Source organism: Diuraphis noxia, unplaced genomic scaffold, assembly GCF_037042655.1.
Source record: "Diuraphis noxia isolate RWA-SAM2 unplaced genomic scaffold, SU_Dnox_SAM2 contig0002, whole genome shotgun sequence".
NCBI lineage: Eukaryota > Metazoa > Arthropoda > Insecta > Hemiptera > Aphididae > Diuraphis > Diuraphis noxia.
Genome location: NW_028301712.1, coordinates 70,749,194 through 70,763,032, shown reverse-complemented (window position 1 = coordinate 70,763,032; position 13,839 = coordinate 70,749,194). Strand labels below are relative to the sequence as shown.

The window sequence follows — 13,839 nt, the reverse complement described above, 5'->3', positions numbered from 1 at the left end:
AATTAAATATCACAACAAAGATATTTTTAATCAATTGATTAAAAAGTATCAATTTTATTAAATTATTAAATTTCTCATTTAATTTTGTAGTAAGTAAAAAAAAAAATTAAGTTGGCACTTCATTTTAACCTTGTAATATTTAGTTTATTAATGTGTTTATTAGGTACTATTAAATAAACAATAAAGATTAACACATCCAAATTTATGATAAAACAAGAATATTTTATGGAAGTACAGTTAATAATTATATTTTGGTGATAAATTATACTATAAATATTGTAGTACAGTAGAACCTTGATTATCCCTATCCTGATTAATCGTCCTTCTTGGTTGACCGTCAGGCCCCATACTTGCACGTTGCAGTTAAAATCTTATTGTATTATTTATGAATAAATTTATCTGAAACTTAAATAATACAAATTTTTTAATAAATTAAAAAAATATTAATAATAATTTACCAATAAGTAATAGTACCCATTTATATCAATATGCATGTCATAATTATTAAAAAAAAAAAAAATATGTATGTATATTTAAAAAATGTTTGTTGCTCGGTTAACCTAACCTCGGTTAGTTCAAAGCTCTGGTCCCAAGACTGATGGGTTAATCGAAGTTCTACTGTATCTTGTTAATTTTATAAAAATTATTTATGCATCATCTTTAATTCTTTAAAAGTTAATTGTAATATCTGTTTCAAAATCTTAATAAATGATACCACATTCTTGAATATAGTTTGAACAAATTTCCATATAATATTGGAATAGCTATTGAAATAAAAAAGTCTTGCTGTAAAAGATTTTACCTAGCAGGAAGAAAAGTTTATTGTTTATTGATAATCATCTAATAGCAGTGACATAATTATGGTATATGCCTCAAATTAAAAGCCGGAGGTCCTGTATTTAAATTGATTTGCAGCAACTAACAAGTTTAAGCATGTTGAAGTTCAAAGTTTTAATAAAAAAAGTTTGTTTATGAGGTACATTATTTCTTTAGTTATATTTACATTAAAATAGAAAAGTACCCAATATTAACAATGCAACTAAATAATAAATGATGATGATTATTGTATAATTATTTTGCTAAATTAATCTTGGTAAATATGGCATCAAAAAAAAACAAAAAAAGTACAACATATAACATCCTAATTTTTTTAAAGTAATTTTAATGAATACAATTAAAATAGCAATAGCTTAATTATTCAAAAAAATTGTATTACTTAAAATAAGTAGAACTGAAGTTCAGTAACACTGATTTTACCCATGTGTCTAATTACTTTATATCGAGCTAAATCATTACGTGTGAGTCGTGTGACAATACCAGCAACCTATAATTTGAGTTAAAATATACTATCAAACTACTGATTATCTGGAGTGTTCTGTGAGGATTATTTACCCGTGGTGATATCTCTTGATATAATGAATATATAACAAATCTGTTTTTTTTTTTTTAGACTCCCATAGACCAAGGGCTTGTATTTTATTTCTTAATTTAGTTTAATTTTTGAAAAAAATAAAGACACCTATCTTACAGAGTTTATTTTGCTGAAAGTTTTGACCTTTCAATATTTTATTTTCATTAACCAAAGTCATAAATTTTTATAATTTTTTTAGTTTATAGATAAAACAGCAAAAACTGGTTTTTATCCGGGCGGCGAGTCCTCCTTTACGGCTAATGCGTATATCCGCACGGGACACCCAGTATAATAATAATAATTAATAAGTAAAGAGTGAATAATTACTTCGTTTGAATCATTCACAACAACTATATGTCGAAGTCCCATAGCTCTGAATAGTTTAAAAATACGTGGCAATGACATTGTCTAAGAATGAAAAAAATACAAATATATATTAACTCTAAAATATAAAAGCATAATATAAGTAAGGACAATATAAAAATAATCGTAAATTTAAGTATAAAGCTAATGGCCCATGCTGCCGAAGCTACAAAGATCAATAAAAAAAATATCAAAATAAAACTTTGTTTAATTCTAAAAATTAGAAATTCGTTAATTGCAATTAAAAATTCAAATACACATTATATTTATGAATTTTTATAGATATACCAGATTATAAATAAATGGTATATTTATCATGTATATATTATTATGTAATATATAAGGCATAATATATTATATAATATATTATAAAATATAATAGAAATAATAATAATATATATAAAATATTATTGCCTATAAACTACAAAGAATAAAAAAAAATATTATGGAAATTTGTTATATTTACAAGTTGGACAATATATGGAGATGGATTCATGAATCGCGATAAATCAATTGTTAGTTTAAGGTCATTCTGCAGTAGTTCAATATCCTGTAATAATAATAATTTATTCTTTTGAACAAAATAGATATCAACCCAATTTATACTTACCCCAACAGATAATAAACAAAATAAAACTTATATAATAAAGAAATATGCATAATAGTATTTACAAAAGAAAAAAATAGTAGGTAACTGGTAATAATATATAATATAGTGATAAAAACTTAACACAAAAGTTGTATTACTGTAATAATACCTTTATTGGAGAATTTAAAATATATCACCACGGGTAAATAATCCTCACAGAACACTCCAGATAATCAGTAGTTTGATAGTATATTTTAACTCAAATTATAGGTTGCTGGTATTGTCACACGTAAAGATTTAGCTCGATATAAAGTAATTAGACACATGGGTAAAATCAGTGTTACTGAACTTCAGTTTTCAAACAAAATGAATTAGGTAAATAATTTTATTTTCCTATAGAAATTGTCAATAATAAATTGTATTGGTTTATATAATCTTACCTTAAAATATTTATTTATTATGTTATAAATGGTATTTTTATATTAATTTATATTAACATACAAGTTAATGTAGGTACCTAAAAGTAAAAGTTAGAAATAAAATTTTTAAATGTGGATGTTAAAACCTAATATATTATACAGTATATAATATAGATTAGAGATCAACTTGCCTTAAAAATATAATTTTTGTGTGTTATTAGTTTATTATGTGGTATGAAATTACATTTAATTACAATGTTTGAAATATGATTTGTATACATAATCTTGTATATGTTAAAGACATATTATTTAATTTTACCCATTATGATTTATAAGATTTTGTGTAGGTAGTGATTAATTGATTTTTTGTTAATTTAATTAATATTTTAAGAGTTGTTCAATAAATGAAATGAAAAGCCTGTTATTATTAATTAGTTTTAAGATAAATGAGTATTAAACCGTTTTACCAGTTCACACTGATGAATTGATAATCATGATTTACACACATTGTATAATAATATAAATATATTATATATATATATATATATATATATATATATAATACGTTGTTTTTGTTATAAATAATTAATAGTTATGCATTAATGTTTGGTTTGTATTAAGATTAAAAAAAAAAGTTGATATTAGTACTATACTACTATAATAGGTATTTTATAATTTATAACTTTTTGAAAGGTATTTATTATAAAGTTTAATTATATTCAATAATTATTCCAAGTTAGGCTGACAATACAAAGACCGAGGAGTTATAATGTTTTTAAATACTTAACTCTGTTTTCATAATTATTATTTTTATGGATAATTAATAATTTAAGATCAGGAGGGTATTTAGTCATCATCTGTAAATATTAATTTGTACCTAATAACTAAATAAAATAAAAATTGAAAACCAATAACCATTAAGAGGTACAGTCAAAAATTGTTACATAATTGTCGCCATTCAATCAGAATTCCATACTTAACTTGAAAATCCGTGTTCTTATGGAGATACTAAGGGTGATACTAGACTTTAGGGACTTTACAGATTAACTGGACTAAGATATGATTAGTCCGTCAATGGCGTGAATCTACTGTTTATTTTAATTAATGCTACATAAAAAAATAAAATACATTTGCTAATTAAAAATATTTTTACCTATTTCATTTATTATTTTTATTTTAAATCCACTAGCTTACAACTATGATAAATCAACAGTTACAAAACAAAAAACAAAAACAATACAAATTTAACAATAGATTAATTTTTATATACTATAGTATAAAGCCATCCTCCAATTTAAACATGCAGATCATCGTTTTTATGGCTATTTCTGATTTGGTGCTTAAAATAGAGTAAAGATGATTGAGAGGAATATTAAGTCTTTTAAGCCGCAGGGCAGGACAGTTTAATAAAATATGAGGGAGGTCACTGATACACTCATTTAACTATTTAAGTGAAGTGTACAAAACGGCGAGTCGTTTAGTCCAAGTTTAAAATAGTGATTATAGGTAATAAGGAATGTCCCTATACTACGTAAACGATTAAATTGAACTATGTGTGATCTTTGTAAGTTTAGGTTGTCAAACCAAGCTTCATTAATATATTATCATTATTTTTTTTTTTTTTTTATTGAACGTTACAGCTTCGGCAGCATAGGCCATTACCTTTGAGTTTTATACAATTATATACTTATAAATATTTACATAGAATAGGAAGAAAAAAAATATTATTATTTATTATATAGTATACGAAACATTAAAAAGTAAAAATTTACTCAAAACTTCTATTTTTAGAATTTGGTGTATTCGGAATTTTGAAATGTCGTTGTCGTTTTAAACAAATAAAAACTATAAATATAAATGTATACAAATATTTTTAAAATGTATAATAATGCTCTTAAAATGATGACACTGATGACGGTGGTGCAAATAGGAAAATGTTCTGGGGAATTCATGTCCCCAGTCTCCAGAGTTTTGTTAGAAATTATGTAGATATTAATTTTTTTGGAGGGCTTGGATAGTCTTTTTTAAGTTTGGGGGACTTATAGGAGATCTTATACAGAATAATTATTATACTACTAATATATAGAATTAATATGTGTGTGAACTGTAAAATAGGGCTGTACGCATAGGCACAACGACGATGTAGAAAAGACATCTTCTCTAAAATGTGGACACAACGATTGATTAGGTATAGAATATTCACGACCATAGGCGGAATTGGGACTTAGCTCACTCCAGATCCCAGTTTTATCCACAGCCCCTCTTCCCTAGTTGTTTAATTTAAATAAAAATAAAAATTGCCAAGTTCCGAGCTACTCATATATTTTAGTGTTTAGTCCCATCAAATGGAGACAGCTAGGGACATTTTTTTTTTTTTTTTTGAGGAGGGGCTAGAATTAAATCAGCATTATAGACCCCGATGATAGGCATTTCAAATTAAAATATGATTTTAAGACTTGAACCTTGAAGATTTTATCATTCTGTACACGATCTATTCATGTGCTATCTTCTTTATGGATTAAAATGTTCAATGATGAAGATAGAGATATCTGAATATCTTTACTTTAGAGTCTATAGCAATGGCCAATGAGTATAGAGTATAGATCACTGTCAAGATCGACTGTGTTATTACTATAGTCCTTAGTACCAAGTGTTGAAATAATGAAGTGTATAAGTGTATATGTCTACTGTTTAGTAACTACTATTCTCAGATTCTTCCCAAGTCTAGTATCTAAATAATTTCCCTACTAAATTGAATCTTCAAAAAATCCCCGATCAAGACTAAATAGTAAACCAAGGTTAATTCAGTATCAATAAATATTAAAATATACAATTAAAGAGTCTCTTTACCTATATTGTATCTATTCTGTGTATTAAATTAACCTTGGTGATAACATGTTATGTATATATATTCATATAATCTGTGGTATTATCATTTATATCATAGATGATAGATTTTCAATTTTGTCCACAGGGCACAGATAGTGATTACTATTACGACTTTAATTTGTCAGTCGGGATGGTACTATCACACTATCATTGAGTTAAGAACTTTAGACTTTAAAATTTAAATAAGTATAATAGTAGAGAGCGTTGTAATATATTCAAATATATTATCCACGAAAATATAATATTCAGTTGTATTAATATGTATCAATAATTTGTAAATTTACTATAAATTCTTCTGTACAGTAAATGTTCAATACAAATTTGTCCTTGCTGTATGAGAGTATGAAAGTTAATTGAACTTATAATTTTTAAATATTTAAGTTAAATAGTGAATTATAATTTTATTACATAAGTATGTCGTGTAGATTTTATAGAAATATAATAGTTATAGAGACAGTTATATAGGCATATTATAGTTATTGTCTGTTTTAAAGCAGTTAAATGAGTGGCAACAAAAAACGTTTCACCGTAAGTATATTTTTACCTTTATTCTGTTATATTGTTGTTATTAGCAATTTTATTTTCACTAGAAATAACACTATTTATTTAAATGTAATCAATTTAATTAGTTTAAAAATTGATTAATATCTAATGTACTCATGTAACCAATTATCATAAGTATATAACAAGAAAAATTAATATTGCTTAACTATTTATTATGTTATGTAATACATTGGAACATACTTATGTGATTATCATACTCTTGTATGATAATTATTTCCAATTTAGAATTGGCTCTAATTTTTTTTTATACTTTATTGTGATTCAACAGTTTGAGTCATTAATCAATTGTATCACCAGACATCAGTTATCTTTAATACACTATATAGTCTTAACATTGTTCTACCGCGAAAAGTATGGCTTGCTCAAGACTGTAAACATTGATACCATTGTACAAATTGTTGTTTTTAATTTTTTTAATATCATTGTTCATGGTTTTCTTACTATTTATGATAAATGATAATATAGCATAGAAGACAAGGTGGATAAATCCACCTTGGTAATAGGCATCTTTATGTAAACAATTTTTTGTTTTAATTGTCCCTATGTCATCATTTATTTGTTTTAATTATTGAAATAGACAAAATACGGAACAATGTCTCATACCAAAAAGTTTGATTCATTTTCCGAGAAAGAAGACTCAGTACCAATTGGATCGTTAAATATTTTATCAGCAAAGTATGAGGTGAGTTATTATTTATATATCATACCATGATATTAAATATGTATGTATGTTTTTCTATTTCATATACAATTTAAAATGTTGACCACAATAAAGTTATTTATATCTATAAACATTATTGTGCAGTTAAAATAGAAAATAATATTTATTTGGTTGGAAAAATGTATTTTATATTGTATATTGTATTTTATATTATATAAATGGATATAAAATTTTAATTTATACAATACTCAATATGATTAGTATTTATTCTTAATATATTAAAGTGATGCTGATTGGTATGAAATTCAGAAAAAAGTCTCTTAATGATCTTAAAATTTTGAAATTTTGAACAAATTTTAACCTAACCTACTCAAATTTTTTATATAGTTTATTAAATTATTCTTTTTAATAATTTATATTAAATCATACAATTGTGTAATTGTGTCTAATTACAATGTTTAGTGTTGGTACAATAATTCATTGTTATTAAAATATGTATATTTATTTTTATTTTTAAAAAGCTATTTTTACAATCTATACATAAAGCACAATAAGTAAATTGGATAATAATAGTAATAAAAAAATTAATTGATTGGCTTAAGGGGGGTAACCGTCCATTAATAGTACAGTAATTTAGTGATTAAAATATTTAAAAATACAATTTTTATATTCAATTTAGGTTATACTATCTCAAGTACTATGAGTTTAATGCCTTATTTGTTCAATATTTGTTTGAATAATGTGCACCTATGTAAAATAATTTTATTGGTATTAATAATGAAATCATTTTTTTTTTAGAGTTTAGATTATGAAGTCGTTGAAAACTATGTTTACCGTGAAGAAGAGCGAAACAAAGGTTACCCTTTTGTAGTTAAGAAAAATGTTGTAAGATGGATTATTTTCTTTTGGATCGGTGTAATAACTGCTACAATTGGTATTATTATTGATTTATCAATAGAAACTATTGCAGATTTTAAATTCAATCAAGTTAAAAAATGTATCCTTTTATGATTTTATTCTTATTTGGTTGATAATTTAACATGTCATAATATAATAAATTCTTTAGTGATTAAAAATTCCTTAATTATATGCCCACTATTAGATATTGATAAATGTAATCAATCAGATTGTTTATGGAAACCTTATTTATTGTTGTTGGCTTACAATATTGTGCCAGTTTTAATTGGATCTACATTAGTTGCTTATATTGAAGTATGTATATCTAAAAAAAATACTAGTATATGTATCATTTTTTAGAATTTTCAGTTTAATTAAATGTTATATCAATTTTCTAGCCAGTTGCATTGGGATCTGGAATTCCTCAAGTGAAATGTTACCTCAATGGAATAAAAATACCAAGATTAGTTAGGATAAAAACTTTATTTATAAAAGTTATTGGTGTGATTACCACTGTTATAGGTGGCATGTGTGGAGGAAAGGTAAATTAATAGTTAATATAATTTTACTTTAGGTTCTGTACTTTTATAATTACAACTCTATAGTTTGGTATAGGGTAAAATGACTTATAAGCAAATATATTATTGTATTTTTTATGACAAAATTACATTTTTCATCAAAAATTAATTTAACTTACTTTATTACTAAAGTCTTCTTATAGTAAAATAAATTACTTTAATAACAATAATATCATAAGTTACGCTTAGTTTTATAGTATATAATATGTATGTATATTTTACACAAAATGTTAATTTTAAAAATAAAATAAATATTAATTATATTTAGGTATTAGTTATGAACAATTTTTTTCTTTAGGAAGGTCCGATGATTCATGCTGGTGCAGTTGTAGCTGCTGGAATTTCCCAAGGAAAAAGTACCACATTTAATAAGGATTTTGGAGCTTTAAATTATTTCAGGGAGGACCATGAGAAAAGAGATTTTGTATCTGGAGGTGCTGCTGCTGGAGTCGCTGCTGCTTTTGGTTCACCAGTTGGTAAATATATTATTATTATTACTATTAAGCATATTAAATGACTTTTTTAATTATTTAAAGGTGGAGTATTATTCAGTTTAGAAGAAGGAGCTAGTTTTTGGAATCAAGGGCTTACTTGGAGAATATTTTTTGCATCTATGATTACAACATTTACACTAAACTTAGTTTTGAGTGCATATCATGGTCATCCTGGTAATATACTTGTTAATTGTGTATTTAGAATAAATCATAAAAATGCTTGAATATTTGTTTAAAATCTGTTCATAAAATAGGTGAATTAACGTATTGGGGCTTATTGAATTTTGGCAAGTTTAGCAATTTTGCCTTATCTTATGAAATGTTTGAATTACCAATATTTATTTTTATTGGAATTATTGGTGGACTAACTGGAGCATTATTTTGTCATCTAAATTATAAACTCACCGTATTCAGAATGAGGTAATTAATTTTTTCATTGTCAATAGTAATTTATTAATTTATTGTAGATAAATAAATAGAATTTAAATAATAATAATAAAAAATAAATAAATACTCTATTTAAAATTTAAACTTTATTGTTGTCTTACTATCATTTTTATTCTTAAAATATTGGGCTATTCTTTCAATCATGAAACTTGTCATAAATTGGATTTTTAAATGTTATTTTATTTTATTCATTTTTTTATCGTATATTAATTGTACTTAATGTTTTTCAATAACTAACAATATATAATACACAAGTTCAACTGTTAATTATAACTTTTTATAAATAATTACTAAAATGAAATATATTTAAGATCCATAAATAGAGTTCATAACATTATTTCATTAAAAATATTTCCTGTAATTTCTTATATTTTATTATTATGTAAAAAGTTACTCACAATTTTAATAATTTAACACAGCCTGTTATGATTAGTCTTTGGTTTTATTATTTGGTTGTAATTGGTGTTATGTGAGAGATGAAGATACAACCCAGATACTAAAATTGAATCTCAAATATATATTAGAGTTTAAAAGAATAAAATACTTAATGAACTACATATTCAGGTAAGGTTGGAGAGTTGACAATGTTGTGTTGTTTGTGTCTTAAAGAGGTGGTTAAAAGGAATAAGTGATGGCCAAACTTGTACTTTGTACTTGCAACTGTTGCGGATCTCATCAAGTTAAGATATAAAAATACACTACTAAAATAATACCAAGACCAATATAGGTGAATAAAAAAATTGTTTTAGTTATACCATATAAGTAATCAATATTTTAAACATTTAGGAAATACAAAGCTATATTTATTTCATTACATTTCTAGACATTTGGTAAATCGCTGGAAGAAAGTTTTAGAAGCAGTCTTGGTTTGTTGCTGTACAGCAACTGTGGGAGTTTTGTTGATGTTGTGGCAAAATGATTGCAAACCAATAGGCCTTGATCCAACAAAAAATCCTGTTCAAGTAATAATCATTTTATTTTTTATTTCAATAAATGTACAGAATTATTATATTAAATTTTATATTTTTTAAATAGATACCCATGTATTTTTTTTTTTGCTAATACTTGATAATATCGAATGAATTCTCACAAATGAACAGCTATTTTGGCTACACTATATAACTGTGGTGTGGTGACAAGATTTTTAGTTGGGGCGAATACATTTTTTTGTATATAGTATAGCTAAGTTATAATTGAAAAATACTTATAATTAATATATTAATATTATATTTGTATTGGTTTATAGTGTTTTATAGCTTTCATACCTGTTCAATATCACCCACTAATATTCCACTCACCTACCCTGTTTTATTAGGTTGCTCTAAAAATCTTCTTCACACCACTGCTTTATAATTATAAGACAGAAATATTTTAGCCAAAAGTTAAATATATTTTTTTCTGATTTACGAATTTTATTGTTATTATGAATAATTAAGTTTTATATATATAGTTAAATTGTAATGATGGCGAGTATAATTCCATGGCATCATTATGGCTTCAAGTTCCTGAAGCATCAGTTAGATCTTTTTTTCATGATCCAGCAGGTAAATAATGTTTGAATATTTTGTACGCTTAAAATGTTTTGTTATTTATTATTGGCAGTTGCTAGAAGTTATTTTTAATTTATTTTTTAGAATCACTCGATGCAACTACATTAGGGTATTTTGCCATTTCTTTTTATTTACTTACAATTTGGACATATGGCTTAAGTGTGAGCGCTGGCCTTTTTATTCCATGTTTAGCTACAGGTGCAGCATGGGGACGACTAATTGGACTTGGGGTTCAGTGTGTATTTCCTAATGTAGTAAGTCATTTTTTTTTTTTTTTAAATTATATATTTGTAATATATAAAAAAAAATATTCATTTGTTATGTTTTAATATAATTATATACTTAACATTTAATTTATTTAAGGATGTTGGAAAATATGCATTGATTGGTGCTGCATCACAACTTGGTGGTGCTGTTCGCATGACTATTAGTCTTACAGTTATATTAATTGAAGCAACTGGTGACATAACTTTTGGTTTACCACTTATGATTTGTCTTCTAACAGCAAAATGGATTGGTGACTATTTTACAGAGGTTAGACATATTAGTATTTAAATAAACAAATATTTTATTATTATTTATACCTATGTACCTAAATAAATAAATATTAGGTTACCCATGTAAACCAATATTATTATTTAATTTAAAATATTTATATTTATTGAATAAGGTATTTATGGTTATATTATTATTTTCTTTTATGTAAATTTTTTTATTATTTTTAAGAGTATTTATGACATTCACATACAATTGAGTGGAATACCGTTGATGGCTTGGGATCCTCCACCACTATCATCTAATATTTATGCTAGTGAGGTCATGTCTTATCCTGTCACTGTTTTTAAATCTAAAGAATCAGTTGGAAAAATTGTGGACACTTTAAAAAAGTATACGTATAATGGATTTCCAGTAGTTGATGATGTTTTTAGCGCTGATACGGTAAATTAAAAATTAACTATAAAAATTCAACCGTAGTTTAAAAAATAATGTATTTTGTTTTTAGGAAGGAGGTAACAATAAACCTAATGGTCGCTTACGTGGATTGATTCTTCGATCTCAACTTATAGTACTATTACAAAACAAAGTATTTAACGAGATTCCTTCTGCTTGGGATAATGTTTCTTTGACTACTTTCCGAAAAGATTATCCGAGATATTCAAATATAGATGTAAGTAAAATTGTATATATATTTAAATTATAGTATATATCATTATTCTTATTTTCCCACTGTTTTATTACTTTTTTTAATTTACACCTTTCACCACTTTGATCGAAAACATCTTACCTTTTGAAACCTAATATTTATATACATATTTATATTTTTATGTATTATCATTATGAATGTTAAAAGTTATATTTTAAAACACTTGATTTAATAAGAATCCATAGTTAATTTTTTTGCAATAATAGTATCGGTCTTTATTCTGTAAAAAAGTGAACTATAAATGTAGAAAATGTTGGTATAAATTTATATTGAATGAAGGAGACATGAACAAAGTAATTTATTATATGAATATAATATATATACTTATTACCTTTTTTTTTATGATGTCATAGAAATTCTGAATTCATATGGGTATCATGTAGAATTCTAACATAGTAACATAGACCTTTAGAGTTTCCAAGTATGTTTTTTCCCCTCTTTAGCTGAACACAATAAAATATGCTAAATAAAATGTTTTGAGTTAGTTACTTTTAATTGTTTCAATTAAATATTACATAAGCAATTCACCTGGATTTGTCAAAATGAATAGTAAATAATTCAATAACAGAAAAGAGATTTCTACAGGCTCTAATTGGCAACAAGAATACAATAACCAAACATTTCTTAACACATTGACTGCCTTGCGTCCCCAAGAATATTTATCATGGGTACGCCAAGGAAATTTTTCAGTGTCATTATAAATTTGTATTTGTATATATATATACTATTGAAATTGAAAAAAATTAAAAATACAAAAAAAAAATAGTAAAATTATGTTTATTACATCAAAAAAATTGCAATTATTCCCACTACGCCACAGCGTATTTTCAAAATCATTATTTTAGCGCCACAAAAAAGTTAATAATATAAATCCAAATTAATTTACGGCAGCCCGCGGCTGTATGGCCTCCTACCAATGATATGGTGCGGCAGCTGGCAGTCTAAAAATTATCAATACCTAATTATTTTTATTCGGACGTCGGCGGCCGCAAGGTAGTCAATGTGGTGTTAAGTACTTTGCAATCATTCTTGTGAATAATTTTTTATACAGAATAAAATCACAAATTCACAGAAAGTACTACATTTTTGTTTAGAATATTGAAGTCTTGGATAGTGAACGGCAATATACAGTTGATCTATTAAGATTTATGAATCCATCTCCATATGTTGTACAACATGTAAGAAAACACAGCTTTATTATTCATTTAATTAAATGTTTATTTTTATTGCATATTAACTAAATTTTTTAACAATTTATTCACCTAGATGGCATCATTGCCAAGGATTTTTCGACTTTTTAGAGCAATGGGCCTTAGACATATTGTTGTCGTTAATGATTCAAATGAGGTATATATTACTCAATTAATTACTTAATAATATAATGCAATTAATGATGATTTTTTATATTCATATTATTTTAGGTAATTGGTGTTGTAACTCGTAAAGATCTTACCCGTTATAGAGTATGGAGACATAGGGGCGCTATTGGTGTTGAAGAACTTAAAGTGTCAGCTAAATTGTGATAACTTTTCTTATATATAAATTAATCTATTCTTATACTATATTCCATTAATTATTGTGTGTTAATTGTTATATTTTATCAAGCTAGTATGATGTTCTATATTTTACCTATTTAACAAATGTGAATTTATCAACATTATTATATATTTATATGAAATAAAATATTTTTTTAATGATTGTAATGTAGATCAGTTTTTTTCAACTGTGATACACAGTAGGTTATGTTGTGGTATTAGTACCACACAGATTAAT

General features: G+C 25.0%; 1 protein-coding gene across 1 annotated transcript; it reads left to right on the top strand.

Moving 5' to 3' along the window:
* Window positions 1-5,806: 5,806 nt before the first annotated feature.
* On the top strand, window positions 5,807-13,769 carry ClC-b (chloride channel protein 7). Its single transcript, XM_015523440.2, has 17 exons — window positions 5,807-6,199; window positions 6,813-6,917; window positions 7,695-7,893; window positions 7,999-8,108; window positions 8,192-8,335; window positions 8,670-8,847; window positions 8,908-9,039; window positions 9,120-9,285; window positions 10,136-10,274; window positions 10,763-10,856; window positions 10,947-11,116; window positions 11,226-11,396; window positions 11,589-11,801; window positions 11,866-12,030; window positions 13,161-13,244; window positions 13,333-13,413; window positions 13,488-13,769. The coding sequence occupies exons 1-17, from the start codon at window positions 6,173-6,175 to the stop codon at window positions 13,587-13,589; spliced, it is 2,280 nt and encodes a 759-aa protein (XP_015378926.1). The 5' UTR covers window positions 5,807-6,172; the 3' UTR covers window positions 13,590-13,769.
* Window positions 13,770-13,839: the final 70 nt, after the last annotated feature.